Consider the following 20,250-nt stretch of genomic DNA (forward strand, 5'->3'; position numbering starts at 1 on the left):
TCTGCAGGACCCTGATGGCCAGAGGAAGAGTGTTCCACCAGGCAGGGGCCAAGGCCGTAAAAGCCTTGGCTGGCGTACAGGCCAGCCACATCATTGAGGGGCCAGGAACCACCAGTAAATTGGCCTCCACCAAACGCAAAGGTCAGTTAGGGACATAGGGGACATATTCCCTGTGTGGTCTTCAAACCTCAATTCCTGCAATTGTTCTGCCATATATATTTTTTTGGTCTCTTACCTGACGTCCTCGCCCCTCTCCTCTTGAAATGTATTATTTTTGGCATTTTTCTCCCGCCACCCCATTTTTTATATCAGCAATGCTATGAAGCATTGCTACAGTACATATGCGGGGGAAGAAACCTGGCGGCCACGAAACAACATTTTGAGAAGGGGCACGTGGACAAACTTCATTGAAGTCATTAGAATCGAAAATATCTTTGAAACAGCATAAGTGGTATGTGCAGAAAAGGCCACAAAGTTGCTATGTGCAAATTATAAGCCATTTTTCTGAAACCACACAATGTGTAGCCATAGCCCCTGTGGTCCTCTGATAGCTACTGAGCAAGCATTGCTCTCTTTCTCTCTCTCTGTTGACCCCGTTTAGGGGATTAGAGACAATGGAGCAAAAAATCAGGTCTGTACCCTGTAATTAAAATTCATGCATCATGTCTCCTGCCCCCAAAAACTGTTTTAGCAGATGCCCTTGTAAGACAACACATTCTGACTATAACTTGACCCTTGCGGAGAAGTTCATGCAACATCATCACAACCTACATTCAATTTCTTTGCAAGTTAATTCCTTGCTCTACTCAAGATTGGTCTGGGAGATTTCTGCAAAGCCACAAACACAAAAATGAATCTTAACCTGATGGGTATTAACCAAGCATGACTCAAGGAAGGGTCTGTGGTGGGTTTTTTTTCATGATTACTAGCCATATTATCGGGACACTATTTAAAGGCCAGCTGTTTCCACACATCTTACTGAGTTCAGCTGACTTCTTGGTTCGTTTTCAGCTCATCACCATGCAAAGCAGAGGTAAGTGAAGGATCCTGGTACAATTTAAAGTATGTGTCCAAAATAACTGCATTTCTAGTGGGGATAGGTGTTGTAAATGATGTATGATGGATAGTTAAGGCAAATGTTATGCTTTTCTTGATATGTGAAGTGACATGTGTAGAATAGGAATGATTCTGAAATTACCATCTCAACCCCAAATTTGCTGACTTGTATCTAACTAGGGCTCCCAACCTCTAGGTGGGGTCTGGAGATATCCCATAACAACTATAGAGATCAGGTCTCCCGGAGGAAATGACAGCTTTGGATGGTGGATTCTATAGAATTTCATCCCTGTTGAACTCTCTTCCCCTAAATTCTACCTGCCCTAGGTTCTACCCCCAAATATCCAGGAATTTCCTAAACCAACGTTGGCAATTCCCATCCAACCCCAAATTCCAGAGATATACAGACATTCTTGGAAATAAGGTGATGAATTAGATGGCCCAAGCTAGAAAGGCTTTCCTTGTGAATTTTTGTCAATGAAGAAATATGAATTAGTCACAGAAGTAAGGTAATTAAGGAAGCGCATCAGCTATTACTATAATATATATGAACAGAAAAGAGAGACAGGCTTTGAAGGCAAACTGGTTTCTAGATTTAAAATGAATCTACAGATTCCTCCCCAAAATTGTGATTTTTCAAAATGTGCAAGAACCTGTACTTTAATGTTTAAAGTTCTGATCTCCCCATCCTGTATTTGAGACAGCATATCATTACTATTATTATTGGTCCACTATGCACAGCACAAATAAGACATCCTTGGGATGTCTTTGAAAAAGCTGCCTCCTAATTTTTTGTTCAGATAGCATGGGGAAAAAAGGCATCAGAGGAGAAAGAGGCTCTTTTCCCCTGCCCGCCTCAGGGATAGAACTAGGTAGGCACTAGGACCCAAGCAGAGTATTCTAGAACAAAGGTCGTTTCCCCACTTACCTCGACCACCCTTTGCTGCATGATACTCTCAGCGCACATAATTTCTGGTGCGCTCCCGGGATTCCCCACGACCCCGCGGGATCATAAAAAGGCGCCATTTTGAGGAGCGCCAGGAATGTCACGCGCTGAGGGGGCGCGAGAGTGGCAGCATCAGGGCGGCTGCGTTGTCGCCACCCCTGTAGAGGGGAGTGCCGCGGGACCCCACGCTACTTGGGGAGAGTAGCGCGCAGCAGATGGTAAGTGGAGAAATGACCAAAGACGGTTCAGGAAATGGTGGGTGAATTCACCTATGCAGTACACTGGTTTCCAGTGGCCATCTGAGAGCAATTCATGTTACTGATCAGTCTTTGCTTTTATTTTGAATCTCAGTGAGAAGCATGGACTATCAATGAAGTAAGAAAAATAAAATAAATGATAGCCTCTTACAATATACTCCCATGCAACAACTTTGCTTTTCTTTGTTATTTGTTCCTCCTGGTTATTCCCACCTGTACAGTTATTAGGCTGGACATAACTAGCCTGAAAACATTACCAGTGATCGTCCCTACTCCGGGTAATGGCCTAACTAAATGTGTCAAGAAAGCACTCTCTTTGCTGAGATTCTGGAAACTCTGAAAAGCAGAATTGTTCAAGAACATAGTTGCTACAGAAGCTTAGTATAGTTGGCAGCTAGTTAGTATTTCTGATATATTTTCAGTGGTGGTGAAAGTAGTGGGGTTTTGTAATCACTGCATCCTTCCTTTGGTTTAAAATGTTATAAATGATTAAGTAATAGATCCCACATAGTAGGTCTGTATTATTTTACTCTGACTGTATGGTGGGAGGGGGGGAGGATAAAAGATACTAAATTATCCAACTCAACAAATTCAGCCTCATAAACTGTGTTTAGAAGTATTTTAAAATTGTTAGAATTGCACTAGGTTTCTGCTTCTGTGTCAGTGTACCCTCTCTGGCATAGGACACGTGGAAAGAATTAGGTCTACATGGTGAAGAACATTATGTTCTGTACCAGACAGAATTTCTACTGAAACCCTGGAAGATTACTTCACTGTGCCTTTAAGGTAACACAGGCCTCCTTAAGGCAAGCTAGGGAGGAAAGCAGGGTATGTGAATCCAGGAGAGGGTAGCAGGGTTGCTAAAAGAGGAACTGGTGGTAACTGACCATGACTGATGGGTGGAGAAGGGAACATAATATAACCTACAGGGACAGCAAAAAAGTGAGCAGGTCAGAGAGTTCTAGAGGAACTGGTGCACATGAAGTAACTCTCGGGTCTCCTGGAAAAGGTGAGGTTGTAACTGGAGATGTCCCCATATATTATGTCAGATGTCAACAAACTGTTACATTTTGTTGATAAAATATCGAAATGGCAATCATTTAAACCTATAATATTCGGACAAGCTTTTTTTCCTACTGAGGAGATGCGCCCAGCCTCCCAAGATTTTTGGGATCGAGGTTTGTTTTGAATTATAAACCTTCCCCTCAGTTTTCAAGTATTCTTGGAAGCAGCGAGCATATAGACTTGGGGTTTGCTGGGTTTTGTGGTGCACAAGGGGATTACTGAGATTTCTGAGGCTGAGTTAATGTATAACTAAGATTTACTTAAGCTGGTTTTAAAGGAACAAACCGGTAGCATAGGTGTCCAGGTAGAAAGTAGAAACCAGTAGAAACCAGACTGAGGCACAAAAATTTAAACTGGTTATGACTTCAGAGGGTAGAGAGAATTCTGCCTGCTCTTTCTCCTGAGCCAAACTTGAGCTGTCCCTGTTTGCTCCCTGAGACAGATCCCAACTCTCGCATCTCCTGTGTTCCCTCCAACATCTCATCCCCATTCTCAAAGATCATGGGTTCATCTGAGTGTCTGATTTTTCCTCCAGGGACGGGACAGCCTCCGGTCTGTCACAAATATTGATTCCCTAAATTTAAAAAATATATCATGTTTTATATCATGATTATTTATATATCACATAAGTAATCAGTATCTGCAGTCTATAAATCCAGTACTGGAAAGGATGCTGTAAAATAATCTTGTTAAGGATATAAGGTTGGATCCAACCACTATTTCCACTTCTGAAAAAGGGAAGAAGTAATCCCATTTGACTATTGAATATGCTATGCTGGAGATCATAGCACTTGCATGGACAAAAGCCATGTAGGATTGGAGGTGTAGTAACGAAGGGAATTGAGTGAGATTGATTGGGAAAGCTGGCCAGATCTAACCCCAGCATTTGGATATGTTGCTATCAAATCCAAATTACCCTGTTTACTGGCTGTGCACCTGACCATCTGCCAGCCCCCTCCCAGAATTTGTCCACTCCCAGGTTTTGATCACTGGGGTGTGATGCCAGATGCCCCTTATTATTAATTATTAACTATTTATTGTAAGATGCTGCTGCTATAGTTTTAAGATTTTGTATTTTAACTGGGGTTATTCGATTTGTTTTATTATGGCTGTTGTTGTTTTGTTGTACACCGCCCTGAGCCCTTCGGGGGTAGGGCAGTTTATCAAATCGAATTATTATTATTATTATTATTATTATTATTAGTAGTAGTAGTAGTAGTAGTAGTAGTAGTATTAGTAGTAGTAGTAGTATTAATAATAATAATAATAATAATAATAATAATAATAATAATAATAATAATAATAATAATAATAATAATAATAATAAACAACGAGGTTCTTACTCTTTGGTCTTGTGTACCATAAGTACTGATATCAGCTTCCATGAGAATGCCCTACAGTACACTGATCCTGGGTAGAAATGAATCCGATGCATTTCCACAGAATTTGTATCCTGCTAAGTGTTCTCCTGATCACAACTCTAACAACCCTGGGTAAAACTACCTGAACTATTTCTCAACTCTGTTGTTATAGATTCCTCTGCCACCATGAAACTGTTGATTCTTTGCTGTGTTCTGAGCACCGCTCTTGCTGTCCCCGTTCGCGTAAGTAAACTTGAGAAAAAGTACTCCCAATCAACTGTGAAATGTTTTACAACTTGGATGACCTTATAGTATAATAATTCCTTTCTAACTCCTTTTGCTGCCTTCCACCAGATTCATTTGGGTTTATGATCTTCAGGACAGGGACCTGTGATTTGATCATACACCTCTGTGAAATATAGTGCATAGATTACAGTGAAGAATTAATACTGTCCCCTGAGGAGCAGCAGTGGTGTAGTGGTTAAGAGCAGGTGCATTCTAATCTGGAAGAACTGGGTTTGATTCCCTGCTCTGCAGCTTGAGCTGTGGAGGCTTATCTGGGGAATTCAGATAAGCCTGTGCACTCCAACACATGCCAGTTGGGTGACCTTGGGCTAGTCACAGTTCTTCTCAGCTCTCTCAGCCCCCACCTACCACACAGGGTGTTTGTTGTGAGGGGGGAAGGGAAAGAAGATTGTAAACCCCTTTGAGTCTCCTTACAGGAAAGGGGGATATAAATCCAAACTCTTCTTCTTCTTAAAGAAGACGAGTTTGGATTTATATCCCCCCTTTCTCTCCTGCAGAAGACTCAAAGGGGCTGACAATCTCCTTGCCCTTCCCCCCTCACAACAAACACCCTGTGAGGTAGGTGGGGCTGAGAGAGCTCCAAGAAGCTGTGACTAGCCCAAGGTCACCCAGCTGGCGTGTGTGGGAGTGTACAGGCTAATCTGAATTCCCCAGATAAGCTTCCACAGTTCAGGCGGCAGAGCTGGGAATCAAACCCGGTTCCTCCAGATTAGATACATGAGCTCTTAACCTCCTACGCCACTGCGTCAATTAATCATGTGTTTTTAATTGAAGTGATTCCATCTGTATTTGAAATCAGAATATTCTTGCTAAGCTCACTTGAGACCCAACTAGTTCCCTTGGGAAATGACAGAAACTCCAAGAAATAGGGGAAAGTCAGAATGTAGAACACTCAACTGAGTGCCAGGGGTAATACTTTGCAAAATCCTTTTAAATGTTTTCTTACTTTAAAGATAAAATGTGTTCCACTTGGACTTTAACTCCATTCTATCTGTTTTAACAGCGGTCACTTGCCAGCAAAGAGGTAAATCACCATATTATTGTTCACCTTTTGTGTGTGTGTGTGTGTGTGCGTGTGTGTGTGTGTGAGAGAGAGAGTAGGATCTGAATACATATTCCAGGTTTTCAGGGCAGCAAATTTGTTATCAATCTGCTGCTTTTGTTATGTTTGCTTCTGCCCATTATCTCTGGTTTTGATCAAATCCTCAAAGCACTTTACCATCCCATTTCATTCAGCAGTATGTGAATAACATTATTTTGCATTTCCACAGCGTCTCCCCATCTTGATTTCTCAGGGGACTCCGCTACTTCCACGGTTAACAGGATTTATGCAATGGCCTCAGATGCAAGGATTTGTACCATTTACTCAACAAGCGGTACCAGCAGCAGTACCTCAGCAAGCAGCACAGGTAATACCAGCATTTACAATAAGGGAGGGGAACACCTTTGAGATCATTGTGTGTGTCACGTATTGCTTTCAGTCCCTCTGTGTCTGTCTGGCTTCCAACACTATTTCCATCTCCCACCACCACCACTACCAAGTATAATTACTCTTTAGATAAATAACAGTAGCAATATAAAATGCAAAAGAGGCTTGGGATCAGATTAAATCAAACAATTAAAATGATGCCACAATGTTTTTTGTTTGGAATTGCTTAGGACACAAAGACTGTGTCAACGAGGATAATGACTGTACAGTCTTTCCTTGTGCTTGCGAAAACTCAGCAGGCGCTGCCTTGGTAAGTTTGAAAATCTAATTGGAAAAATATTTACCATGGCTCCTTAAATCTATTGAGTAGGGCTTATGAAACTCCTTTGGATTGCTTTCAGTCCTTCACTTCACTTACACAACTGGAACAAAAGGCCACGGATTGTATCCAGTTGTTCTCTTCCAGCAACAGAAATCTACCCTTACCAGAGAAAGACTCCTCAGTTAGCACAAGGAAGTCATTGTTTCTACATAAGCATAAGCATTTTAGTGTCATTGTGCACGCACAACGAAATTTACAGCAGCATTCCTCGATGCACACAATTTCAGACTCATGCCCCATCCTCACTTTCCCCTTCCTCCACCCATCCCTACACAGCCCCAAACACATCAACACGTAGCCGCGGAGTTCAGCATAGCCACCGCTCTAGAGTAGAAGCTGTCTCTAAGCCTCTTTGTCCTAGTTTTGATAGACCTGTATCGTCTGCCGGATGGTAACAGTTCAAAAAGAGAGTGTGCTGGATGAGACGGGTCTCTCAGAATATTTTGGGCTTTCTTTAGGCTTCGGGAATTATAGAGTTCTTCCAAGGAGGGGAGAGGGCAGCCGATAATCCTCTGTGCAGTAGTGATCACCCTTTGGAGCGCCTTCCTATCTGCCACTGTGCAACTGGAGAACCATACACAGAGAACCATACATAGATCACAGTCGTCTCAGGACCAAAATAGATGGGATAGCGTCTTTGTGGTAGCCAAACTGCAGCCATTTTAAGATCATTTTAACATGCTATAAAGCCCTAATTCTGATCAGACCTGCAGCATGGTGGGCTGAGGCACTCTTGCCTCTACCCCCGCCACACCCTGTCAGGTGTTGAATGCCTCCTGGGGAGTCTTGAGGGTCTATCAAGATAATCCAGGGTATCTACAAGTCCTTTGCAAAGACAGAGCACAAGTTCCTCTTTACCCATATGGCTAATGCGCAAAAGAGCACAATCAGTTTTCTAGGAATGAGGGGCAAGGACTCTTCACCTCATGGCAAAGGAATGAAGGGGGAAAGTCTGGCATCCCTCCAAGAATAGAAGTTCATAATCATCATAGATGCTGGGAACCTGAAGTTCAGCTTTAGGAATTCTAGTGGCCCCAAGAGGATTCAGTCCAAATTCAATCAGAGTCAATGATTTTCACTCTGTTTTCCATTCAGTATATTGATAAAAAGATTTGCTTCTGCATCCACACCCAATCATAGCAATAACAGGTTTCAGCTGAATACTGGACTTCTGGGTTTATATGATTCTGATCTTCTATTCTTACAAGCAGCTCATAAAGTTTTTCCAGGCCCATGTTCCTCTAGCCACAATCTAGAAATTATTAACAAACAGGTATGTTTCATCCTGTCTCTGGCGCAAAGTCCCTTCCGATCAAGGGGTGAGATTGATTAGAAGTTGGCTCAGGGTCTTTTGTGCTGAGGCCCTATAAAAGCAGTGACCACTGAAAACCTGACATTTTAGTCCACATAAAGGCAATACTGTCATTTTCTTAACCTTGTTTTTGAAGTGTAACTGATGTAGGGCGATTCCGCACACAAGTAAAATAGGTTCAACCCAGTTCCCTGAGAAGGGTACTAACCTAGGTCAAAGCCATTGTTGTTCCCCACTGCAACCAGCTTGATCCCAGCTCGGAGGGCGGGATCATACTGTGCCTCTTCGCTGCTCTGTTCCTATTGGCTACTGTTCTACGGCCATGTTCTGTCTATCCCCACACACGTTATAAAAAAAACTGCCACAGGAATGGAGGGACGAAGGTGGCGTTTTTTGATTGGCCAGCTGTACGCATGCCCGAAACACTCAGCTGTGATTGGCTGAATGGGGGACTCCTGGCACCAGAGATTCCGCACTTTACTTGAATCAAGATGAGTTCGAGCGTGGTTCTCTGAAAAAGTAGTAGTTCCCAACTGGAGTCGGAAATTTGACCGTTACATGGGGCGAAGCTGGTACAAAACCATGTTGATACCAGTGGTTGTACGGAGCACTTAGGTCAAACGCAGCTCGAACTTAGGTCAATAACGCAAGTGCGGAATCGACCGTAGTTCTTGCAGTATAGTTTGGAAGACACAATAGAATAAAAGCATGCCACTCCTCCCTACCCCTCCCTCCTCTAGGGTTGCCACAAACACTTTAAAAAGGAGATGTCCAGTGTATAGCATGTCAATGCCTAAGAAAGAAGAAATGGCTTGGGAGGTACATGATTTTTAAAAAAATCAGAGTGAGAGTTCTTGAGCAGTTTAAGTGTGAGACATAACCACTGACACAGAAATGGGAAGGTCTAATGAATGTGCTTCAAGGATCCCTCTGTAAATTCAATGACCTCTGCTATGTCAATTAATTTCGCTGAATTTATTTTCTCTTTCTATCTCTTCTCAGTATGCTCCATGGTGGAACGGTAATTTTCCTGAACTTTACCAAGTAAGATTCTTCATTCGCCATATGGCAAATACAAACCTTATAATTATCTGATTGCATATGTATTATGTATTTCTTTCCATAGCAGAGTAGGGATTCAAACTTGGGTCTTCCTGATCCTACTCTAATCCAGGGGTCCCCAAACCTTTAGAGACTTCACTTACCTTTGGAATTCTGCCATAGGGTGGTGGACACTCCCACAAAATGGCTGCTAGAGGAGGTGGAGTCAACCATAAAATGGCTACCACAAAAAACAGAGCCCACCACAAAATCTCAGAGAGTGAGTTTATGTATAGCTGTAATAACAACACGTCAACATTTCTAGCAGAAGCTTTAGTCTAGCTAGGGTAGGATTATACTAATTTCAGGAGGGAAAGATGTCTGATTAATACAAGATCCTGTGAAGATGCCAGCCACATATGCAGGTGAAACGTCAGGAGAAAATGCTGCTGGAACATGGCCATACAACCCAGAAAACTCACAACACACAAAGTAAGAATGCTTCTTTTAAGATGATGATTGCTATATGAAACCTTCATAATTATTTTTGTAAAACAAATCTGTTACCCAGTTAATAAGGAACACAATTTAACAGACTTAGACTTTTTTGTCAAAAGTACAGTATACCTTCATAGAAGCTGCATTATTTGCTTTAAACTTAAAACTAGTTCTTTCAAATGTCTAATATTTTGTTTGTTTTTCAGAACTTCTATGGATTTCCTGTGGGGGTAAGAATTTTTATATTTTATAAAACATTCAATTAATGCAATTCTACCATGCAGTTAACACGATTATAATACAACTCTGCCATTCAGTGAACACAATTGTATTCATACTGTGTATTTTAACTGCTTCATTGATAAGCATTCAAATATTGCAATGGTGTGAGAAAAGGCACACTTTTATTTTCTATCTAACATTTTGAGAAATTGTTCAATAAGGAGCTTATTGTTAGTTTTCCAACAGATGTTTAATCAAGCCTTGTTTTTTGCAATCTACATATACTGTTTTGTACATTTTAGGGTAGGCCACCACTTGTCGGGGTGAGTATTTTTATACATATATCCATGTAAATATTAATAGTGTGCACTGACAAAATTCACTTCATTGCATGGGTTTCAAATGACACAGCCTGCAGCAGTGGTGGGATTCAATCATTTTGCACCAGTTCGGCAGAACCAGTACCCAGTGGTGGGATCCAAAAGTTTTAGTAACAGGTTCCCATGGTGGTGGGATTCAAACTGTGGTGTAGCGCCAATGGGGATGGGCGGGGCACGCTGGGGGCATGACCAGACATTCCGGGGCGGGGCTGGGCATTCCGAGGGCGGGGCATTCCTGGGCGGGGCTGTGGCAAGGACGCAGCTGCTGCGCCGGTCCTTGGGCGGGAAACGAACACATGCACGCAGGGGCAGGCTGCCATGAACGTCAGTGCACCTCTTGCTAGACTGCTTCAAGTTCTGTGCCCTACCGCTGAGAGGAGGGGCGTAACTAAGGCAAAAATCACGTGGCAAAATCACCAATTAGTAACCCCCTTTTGGCACACACAAATAATTAGTAACCTACTCTCGGGAACCTGTGAGAACCTGCTGGATCCCACTTCTGCCAGTACCTAATTTTTTGTTGAGTTCAGCGAACCAGTTGTTAAAAATGGTTTTCAGAGCCCCGAAGCAGCCGCTAAAAGGGGCTAAAAGCCCGTCGCCCCCTCTCCTTGCCGCCCGACTGTTCCAAGACTCTAAAACCCCATCGCCCTCTCTCCCGGGGGAGTGGGAGCGAGGGGGCATTCAAAGCAACAACGGCAAGGTATTGTTGCCCTCCCTCCCCCCCCCCCACAAGAAGTTCCTCCACAGCAGGTAAGTGGGTGGCAGGGAGAGGAGAGGAGAGGAGAGAGGGGAGCAGCAGAGGGGAGCACACAGTGTGGTGGGGCGAACCGGTTGTTAAATTATTAGAATCCCACCACTGGCCTGCAGTCCGAAGGAAATTTTCCTAGGAGCAAGCCCCTTTGAATAGCATGAGGCTTGTGAGAAACCCACCCGTGGACTGTGTGTTCTCAGATGCACGCTGCATGATTGTATGCATTTTTAAAAAGTATATGTAGATTGTTACAAAACCCAGCCTACCACACAACCAGCACCTTGGGGAATCCTGGTATGGCAACCTGTGAACAAGGAGAAAGGGCAGGGCTTTCCCATTTATTTAACACCCGCCCACCTGCACCCCCGGTCTTAGCATGTATGAGTAGTCTAGGCATGTGGGTAGGATTTGAATCACAGATTGCTTTCATAAACAGGAAAATATCTTTATGACTAAATATTAATCTAGAGCACAAACAGGAAAAAATAGCTGCCGTGCCTCGTGAGTACAAATCGAAGAAAAAGAGTGTCATTTGGGAAGCACATTTGGCCGCCCCTTCCCCCCCCCCATGAGAGCTGCTTTGTTCTGCCTGCTGCCACTGCCTCCTCCTCCTCCTGTGCCCCCACCCACCCAACTCTGGCCACCTTGCACTACTGCCTTGGAGGAGGTGGCAAAGAGCAGAGATGGGGAAGGCCAGTAGGCCTCTGAGGGGAGACCTGCCAGATTCAAAGCTGGCCCACTTTCTTGGGCTGGGACAGCTGGAGGGGCTGTCTTCCTGCCCTCTCCCTGCCGAGGGCTCAATTTTGAGGGGAGGGTACAATTTTTTTTGGGGGGGGCAATTTCAGTACTCGCCCCAGGCGACATCTTCTGGAAGTATGCCACTGCGTGTTTTCAGATAAGTCTTTTTCCTTTTCCTTTCAAATATCTGCATACGCTGTTTTGTACATTTTAGGGCATGCCACCTCCTGTTGGGGTAAGTATTGTTCTACATACGTCTCTGTAACCTCTATTAGGTTAATTAGGTGCATTAGGTTAATGGCATGGGTGCTGAGTGATACAATCTACACACATTTCCACTGGAGTAGCAGAATCGCTTGAGGGGAAAAAGACTGACTCTTTCCCCCCTCACAAAGGCACAGTCTTAGAAGTGTCATTCCTTCGTGTATGAAAGAAAAGAAGGAATGCCTCCTCAAAGACAGCCTTCATCATCAATTTTAATAGATTCCTACATTAAAACAAAAGGGAAACTCCCTAAGAACTCATGAGGAAATTTCAATTCTTAAACTTATAGGTATTGCTTCTATTTGGAGGTTGAGTTGGCTTTTTAAAACAGCTCTCCTCCATTTATTTTTAATTTCAAATGGTTCTCAAACATGGAACTTGTCTTGGATAGGTAGAAAAATCCCCAGTCTGTCCCTGGCAATATTGTGTGTACTTTTTGATCTATGCTGTATGGTCTTGTTCAGAATCAGGTATAAGCCCTTATCAGTCTCAGCCCTTATCAGTCTCAGTTTTTAGGAATTACTCATTGTTTAGTTTACCAAAATATTTCTAATTAATTAGCTCACTAAACATCACATAGCAGCTTACAATATGTTTCTGCCTTTTGCTACGTTTCCAAATGGTTTCTCTAAATGTTTTGTTTTGTCCATTTTTAGGGAATGCCACCACCTGTTGGGGTAGGTGTTTTTATGCTTATATCTGCATTGATGCAAGTAGACCTGCAATAAACACGGTTAACTTTAAAAGTTTTCTACTACAATCCTATGAGAAGTCTAAGCCTGTTGCTTTCAGTGGGCTGACGTTGGAGGAACTTTTCATAGGACTCTACTATTTATCAGTGAAGTGATACAATCTACTTTAGTTTGCATATGATTAGTTCTTGGCACCGAGGGGGCATTCTGTCTTGCATGAAATACTGGAGAGACTTCCTCTTCAAAATATAGGAACTGCCACATTTGTATGAATAATTAACATAAATAATAAACAAAATAACTCCCTGCTCAATTATTAAAGGGTTTCATGACATCAGTTTGTTCACTTTTTAATCAGTGTAACTCATAGGTGTCAAACTCGCGGCCCTCCAGATGTTATGGACTACAGTTCCCATCATCCCCTGCCAGCATGATGCTGGCAGGGGATGATGGGAACTGTAGTCCATAACATCTTGAGGGCCGCGAGTTTGACACCTGTGGTAAATTTACCTGGGAATAACAAGGAGCAATGGGATCTAGTGCAATTTCACAGGGTCTGTAAGACAGCGCTGTTCCACGAGGCGTATGGTTAAGGCAGCTACGGTGGTATCATCCCTATGCCCCCACCTTCCTTTCACTTCTCTCCCCTTCCCTTGTCCATTTTTTTCATTACCTTCCTCCTTCCTTTCTTCCTTCCTCCTTTTCCTCTGCCCTCTTTCCCATCCCAGCGTGGTGTAGTTGTTAAGAGCAGGTGGATTCTAATCTGGAGAACCAGGTTTGATTCCCCACTCCTCCACCTGAGTGGCTTGGAAGCTTGTCTCTGAGTGAACCAGATGTGTATTTCTGCAATCCCAGTTCCTGTCTCAAATGACCTCTGCTGGCTGACCTTGGGCTAGTCACAGTTCTTTGGAACTCTCTCATCCCCACTTACCTCACAAGGTGTTTGTTGTGAGGAGAGGAAGGGAAAGGAGCTTGTAAGCCACCTTGAGTCTCCTTACAGGAGAGAAATGTGGGATATAAATCCAAACTCTTCTTCCTTACTTCGTTCTGCTAGTTCTTCTGTTATTGCCACCATCTGAAACATGCACGTTATCAGGAAGATGGGATGTTCAGTTTGGTTCAAATCAGAGCTAGCTGCTCACCTTAAATTTAAACATTTTAATTCTACTAAAACTTTGATTTTCCAAGTTTAAATCTGCATTTATATTTGTGCTCACTTTTATTATTGTGTTATGAAGACTGGAAACCACCTTGACCCCGGAAGGGGAAGGGTGGTATAGAAATTGCATAAATAAATAATATCTACGTATATTGTTTTTGTGAATTTTAGGGCATGCCACCTCCTGTCGGCGTAAGTATTTCTTTAACATGTCACTGTAATTACTAATAACGTGCATGAATACAATTCAGTTAATTGCATGAGCTTAAAATGACTAACCCTGCATTCATTTTTACAGGAGTGCCACAACAGCTTGAACAAATAATAGTATATCAATTTTTTTCAATTTGATAAGGCATCAGCTTTCCTTCCTGTGTCTCGTCTTCTAATATGGTGGCCAATGGCAGCAATTTTAACAGATTCCTGTATTAAAAATAACAAGTGGGGGACTCCTGAGAATTCATTTTCCCTTGTATCCTTCTCCCCACACTATTCCTGTTTCCCTTCCCTTGGCAGCCCCTTAGTCTGCTCCTGTTTCCTTCTCTCTCACACACACTGTCCAGTCAACATACCTTTATCTGGACCCCTCCTCACCCAGAGGTGTAACTCCAGCGGGGATGGGGCTGACTGGGGCGCTGGGCTTCTCCTGTGGGGCTTAGGCATCTGGGATGTGAAGGGAAAAAATCTCTCAAGGAGGGGCGGGGTGTTCCAGGGTGGGAGGGGGCTGAGGGACACACCGGTGCACCAGGTACATTTCCCCCTTGCTACACCTCTGTCCCCACCTTTCAGCTTCCTTCCTCTCCTCTGTAACCTCTCCACTTTTCTTCTCTGTTACCCAACCACTTTTTTTCTGGTCTCCCCCATCTTCAATTTCTTTTGCTCCTCTTTTTACCCTGACCTCTTGTTTGTCTCTAACCCTTTTCAGCCTCCTCACTTCTATTATTTGGGGGAGTTTATCTGAACTTCCCCGCCTATCCATTTTATTCTTTTTGCTTTCCTGCAAATCTGGAGCTTCCCCCAGGTTAACCTCTGCCCTGCCCTTCCTGCCCCTGGCTTTATTGTGTTGGTTTTTATATCCACACTCTAGATTCTAGGTCAAAACTAGGCATAAGGATTAGCCCTTGTCAGTCTCAGTTTGTAGGAATTTCCTTGATTTACCAAAGTATTTTTAATTAATGAATGAACTAAAGATCACATCAAAGCTTACCATATGTTTCTGTGTTTTGCTTCAGTTTTAAATATTTTCTAAATGTTTTGTTTTGTTCATTTTTAGGGAAGGCCACCAGCTGTCGGGGTAGGTGTTTTTATGCTTATACCCATATAAATGCAACTGGTCCTGAAATAAATGGTTAACTTTACAAAGTGTCTACTGCAATCCTATGAGGAATGATTCCTCTGTAAGCCTATTGATCTCAGTGGGTTGAAACGGAGGTAGTTTTTCATAAGAACATAAGAAAGAGCCTGCTGGATCAGACCAGAGTCCATCTAGTCCAGCACTCTGCTACTCGCAGTGGCCCACCAGGTGCCTTTGGGAGCTCACATGCAGGATGTGAAAGCAATGGCCTGCTGCTGCTGCTCCCCCGAAGCGCTAAGGCACGGTAATCTCAGTGATCAAAAAGAGGATCGTAAGCATTGGTAGCCATAGATCGACTTCTCCTCCATAAATCTGTCCAAGCCCTTTTTAAAGGACAACAGTGCATCAGTTAACTGATTCAGTCTATCTAACCTTAAATATGATTAGTACTTGCCTTTGCCTCTTACCTGTATTAAAAATTAACGTTTCTACATGGGCAAATACTGAATTCAATCATACTGTGGTTTTCTTTCAACCTTTTACCACTCTTGTTTCTCTTTCTTTTACCCTTTTCAGCTTCCTAACTTATATTACTCTTGGGGAGTCTCCTCTAGCTTTTAACCCCCCCCCCCTCTTCCCCATCCAAAGTTATTCTGTGGGATTTCCCTGCAAAAAAATCTGGAGCTTCCCTTTGGGTTTGTGGGAGAAACCCTCCCTACCCCCCATCCCTCCTCCTTGTCCCTGGCCCTACTTTATGGGTTTTTTGATCTATACTCTAGGTTTTATATCAAAACTAGGTATAAGGATTAGACCTTGCCAGTCTCAGTTTTTAGGAATTTATTTGGTTTACCAAAATATTTTTAATTAATTAGTTGACTGAACATCACGTCACAGCTTGTAGTATGTTTCTGCATTTTGCTTTAGTTTTAAATATTTTCTCTAAATGTTTTGTTTTGTCCATTTGTGGGGCATGCCACCGCCTTTCAGGGTAGGTGTTTTTGTGCTTATACCTGTATAAATGCAACTGGTCCTGTAATACACAGTTAACTTTACAAGTTTTCTACTGCAATCCTACAAGGAGTGATTCCAGTCTTATTGATCTCAGTGGGCTACAACAGAAATAATTTTGCATAGGACAACACAGTTCATCGGTTAATTGATTCAATCCATCTAATCTTAAATATTAGTATTTGTCTTTGCCTTTTTTTGTGAGACAAAGAGAGAATGCTTCTTCTATAGTGAACGGCCTACCTGTATTAAAAACTATTAACAATCTTCTAAACTTGTCGAATTAATAATGGGCTTCTTTAATAACAGATTACTCAATTTTTACTTGGTTAAACCAATTGAAATTTCCTGCTGTGTTTACAACGATGCTTTCACAGAAGCCTGGCTGTAAACTTCAAGTTGACTTTTCCCCAGTAATCTAACCATAGCGTTTTGTGCATTTTTTAGGAAATTCCACTTCCCTATATTTCACAAATGTGTCTTCGGCAATACAATTTAACCTAACACATTTTGAGTCCATGCCTATGTCTTTGCATGCATGCACAGTAGAGTCAAAATGAATGAACTTCTGAGAATTTTAAGCAGTTGCACCCTATGGAAGTTCTATGACTTCCATAGACTTCCAAGTTCTATGGAAGTTCTATGACTTCCATAGACTTATAAGTATGTAATTGTGTTTAGGATTGCAGTGCTAATTTCTGGAGCAGGGGTCAGCAACCTTTACCACCCAAAGAGCCATTTGGACCTTGCCTCATGGCTCCTAAAGATCTATCACGGAGCCGTCTCGTTCGGCCTCCTCCTCCCCTTTCCTTCCAGCACTGCTCTGGAGGGACACGCCCCACGCTTACCCTCTAACCTCCAGGCCAAGTGTGGGAGCCGCTGTGAGCATGGCTGAGAGATACAGCTTGGCCATGCTCCAGAGCCACAGGTTGCAGACCCCTAGAGATTCTGGGCAAGGGGGTTGAAAGCAGCAGCCCTTGTGTGGATAAGTGCGTGACTGTTCAAAGGCTTCCGATAAAGACCAGCTACAGAGCATGTTTTGCAAGCCGCAAGAGCCAGATATGTATGGCGTTGCCTTGCTCTGAAACAGGCCATTGGTCCATCACAGTCGGTATTGTCTGCTCAGGCTGGCAGCCGCTCTCCAGGGTTTCAGGCAGAAAGAAGTCTTTTTGTGTCCCACTTTACCTTGATCCTCTTTCTTTCAACTGGGAATGCCGGGAATAAAACCTTGGGAGCATCTGTTTCTATTACTGAGGCTCCCTTCCGTGAGACAGGCAATAATAACAAGTGCTTTTCAAACCGCTACAATTGCTCTGCAAGTGGATTTTGCTATTCCACACAGCTTCAAAGAGCACTGAAAGCAGTTTGAAAGTGCATTATTCTGCATGTGCGGAATGAGCCTGAGTCACAGTCCTAATAGGAACTGTATTGGGTAAATAATGCTCTTTAGAATGTGGACTGTTTTGCTCAGTAGCAAAGCTTTTTAACAAAAGAAATATTACTTTCCTTGACAGAAATAGCATCCCAGCTGAAGAACCTTGTCAGTATGTATTTAGTGCTTTTTTTTGTTTTTACAAATTCCATTTTTTTCTCTTCTGGAAAAAAAATGCTGTTTACTGCATGAGTTACAAAATGTCTTCTGACCACAAGCCTTGGCATGTAGTTTATATCTAATTTGGGTAACTTTAAACAAGCTAGGCTAAGTAATTTATCCACTTTTCCATTTTTAAAATCTTTTCCAATTTTAAAATCTTTCTTCTCTGATGTAAACAAGTGTGATTTTAAAGTTCATAACCTTCCTCAATCATGACTTGACTTCATGAGTAGCTGATTTGCTACTAACATAATCCTGGGAAGCAGATACTTGGGATGTTCCTATAACTCCAGCAGGAGTGCTCATAGAACTGGCTACAACTTAAGGTCAAAACAGCCATGACAAAGATTCCAGGTCTCTGTTCATCTGTAAAAGGCAAAATTGCACATGTATGCAACTCTGATTTGAATTGAGGCCACATGGGAAGAGGAAGGGGTTAATTTTTCAACCTCTCTTTTCACTGGGACAAAGGCAGCATGGTATGGCCCAATCTCAACTCACTTGATGTCTAGAAGCTTAGCAGGGTCAGTACTTGCACAGGAGGCCACCAGGGCAGGTTCTGCAAAAGAAGGCCATGGCAAATGACCTCAGCTTAATCGCTTGCCTAGAAAGCTCCTCTCTGTTAGCTGGGCTTTCATTAGGGAAGCGGAGACTTGACAGCATTTTACACACGCACACATTATTTCACTAATCCCCACAATGATGTTGACATTTCAAAGGAAAAGCCAACTCCTTAAAAAACCAAGACATGCAGTATGTTTGTGTGGGGTAAGGGAAGAGCTGCTTATTTGATTTTCACCCAGCCTTTCCATTCACAAGGCTCCCCAAGTATTTACACTAAGCAATAATTGGATGGGGATGTTGCCGTCAAACTCAGGGCCCTGGGATGGCACCCCACCCAAATTGCTGTTCTTGTGACAGTCAGTGCTGGACATAATGTTGGACAAAGACTGAGGAGAACCAGGCTCAAGATTCCTTTCAACCGTAAAGCTTATGTCTCCGCCTGACCTATCTCACAGGGTTGTGATGGGAAAAACAAGGTGTGTCGTTCTGAGCTCCTTGGAGGAAGGGCAGGACAAAAATCAGATACCTTCTGTGTTTGTTCCCAGCAACTTTTACCTCAGTGGATAGTCAGTGACTAGGCTGTGTGTGTTCCTTAGCAACCCTTCCTCAGGTATTGCAGGTATTCTTTTTAACTGTCCCAGGGAATAAAAGGAGGGGTCCAGGAGAACAGGTATTTTAATAGTTGGTTGCCTGGCTGCATGCATCTCTCCCCCCAAGACTCCACAAATCTCTCTTATTGACAGATAATAAAGTGTGTTTCTCCAGTATGGACTACAGTTCCCATCATCCCCTGCCAGCTGGCAGGGGGTGATGGGAACTGTAGTCCATAACATCTGGAGGGCCGCGAGTTTGACACCTATGTTCTATACAGAACTTTTCCCAGCAGTCTGGATACCAAATAGCTGAGAAATCATGGGGAAACAATACCATAGAAAGACAACAAATAGAAAATGTCATGAGGAAACTTGGAGGGAAAATTGCAGTTCAGCATCTAAGCCAATGGCAGGAAAAAACTTCTATGGAAAGATGCTCCTTCTTTTACTGCCTCTGGCTGGAGTCAATAGATAGTACGTGATCTTCATCCAGCATGCTGTATTGTACTTGGAATGTATTTGAACTGATCTTTGTCCTCCAGAAAATAGACAGAAATTTTCCATGTCCTGTGTGTGTAATCTGCTGTTGTGTTCCAGAGGTGACACCAAGAACATAGAAGATCTCCTTGAGCTGGTCCATCACCCTTCAACATCCCTGCTTTCAATACTTTTTGTGTTTCCAGAAACGTAGTTACTTAGTTTAAGGAGCTTTACGCAATGTTGAAAAGAAGCATGGAATGACACGGGCTGCAAAATATTTAGTTGGAACCACCAGGATAAACAGTTGAATATCTGTCCATGTAGTCAGATAATAAGATATGACTAATGTCTGCATTTGATTGTCTTAATTAAAAAGCTGGTCAAAATAAGGTCAATTAATCAACTCCAACATTATTCAAATTTCAATCAAGTGTTTTGAAAGTGCCAATCTTATTAGAACATCAACACAACACAAACCACTGATGGATTTGATAGCTGTGCTAATCAGAAAAACAACTGTTAGCTGTTCTTGTGAAACAACGAAATCAATTTGTTTATTAAAAGTATAATTAAGTTTTAAATTATACTGTGAAACTTACTCAGTGGCATTGGTGCCTGTATAGAAGATTTGACAGTGACCAAATTGGAGGCTCTGCTGATAATGTCTGACCTGTGAATTAACCAGCAAGCCAGCCCTAGCTGTAGTAATAAGAGTTGAGTGCAAACGTCTTGTATGTTTCTGGATGGAAATCCGTGCTGCATAATAAAAGAATAGTTTGAAAATCAGCACCACAGTTATTTTTATGTCTTTGTTGCGGAAAAATAAATTAATGCAATCTGTTTTGAAACATACTACCA

General features: G+C 42.6%; 1 protein-coding gene across 2 annotated transcripts; it reads left to right on the forward strand.

The window, feature by feature from the left end:
* The first annotated feature begins 983 nt into the window (after window positions 1-983).
* On the forward strand, window positions 984-19,622 carry LOC125439732 (BUB3-interacting and GLEBS motif-containing protein ZNF207-like). 2 transcript variants are annotated; one of them, XM_048508867.1, is made up of 13 exons: window positions 984-1,033; window positions 4,858-4,928; window positions 5,995-6,015; window positions 6,263-6,400; window positions 9,117-9,158; window positions 9,860-9,883; window positions 10,178-10,198; window positions 11,959-11,979; window positions 12,665-12,685; window positions 14,031-14,051; window positions 15,133-15,153; window positions 17,676-17,705; window positions 19,510-19,622. In XM_048508867.1, the coding sequence occupies exons 1-12, from the start codon at window positions 1,021-1,023 to the stop codon at window positions 17,679-17,681; spliced, it is 420 nt and encodes a 139-aa protein (XP_048364824.1). In that variant the 5' UTR covers window positions 984-1,020; the 3' UTR covers window positions 17,682-17,705; window positions 19,510-19,622. The 2 variants fall into 2 exon arrangements, with proteins under 2 accessions (XP_048364824.1, XP_048364825.1); XM_048508868.1 differs by lacking the exon at window positions 10,178-10,198.
* The last annotated feature ends 628 nt before the right edge of the window (window positions 19,623-20,250 follow it).

This window comes from Sphaerodactylus townsendi, linkage group LG10 (assembly GCF_021028975.2).
Source record: "Sphaerodactylus townsendi isolate TG3544 linkage group LG10, MPM_Stown_v2.3, whole genome shotgun sequence".
Taxonomy (NCBI): Eukaryota; Metazoa; Chordata; class Lepidosauria; order Squamata; family Sphaerodactylidae; genus Sphaerodactylus; species Sphaerodactylus townsendi.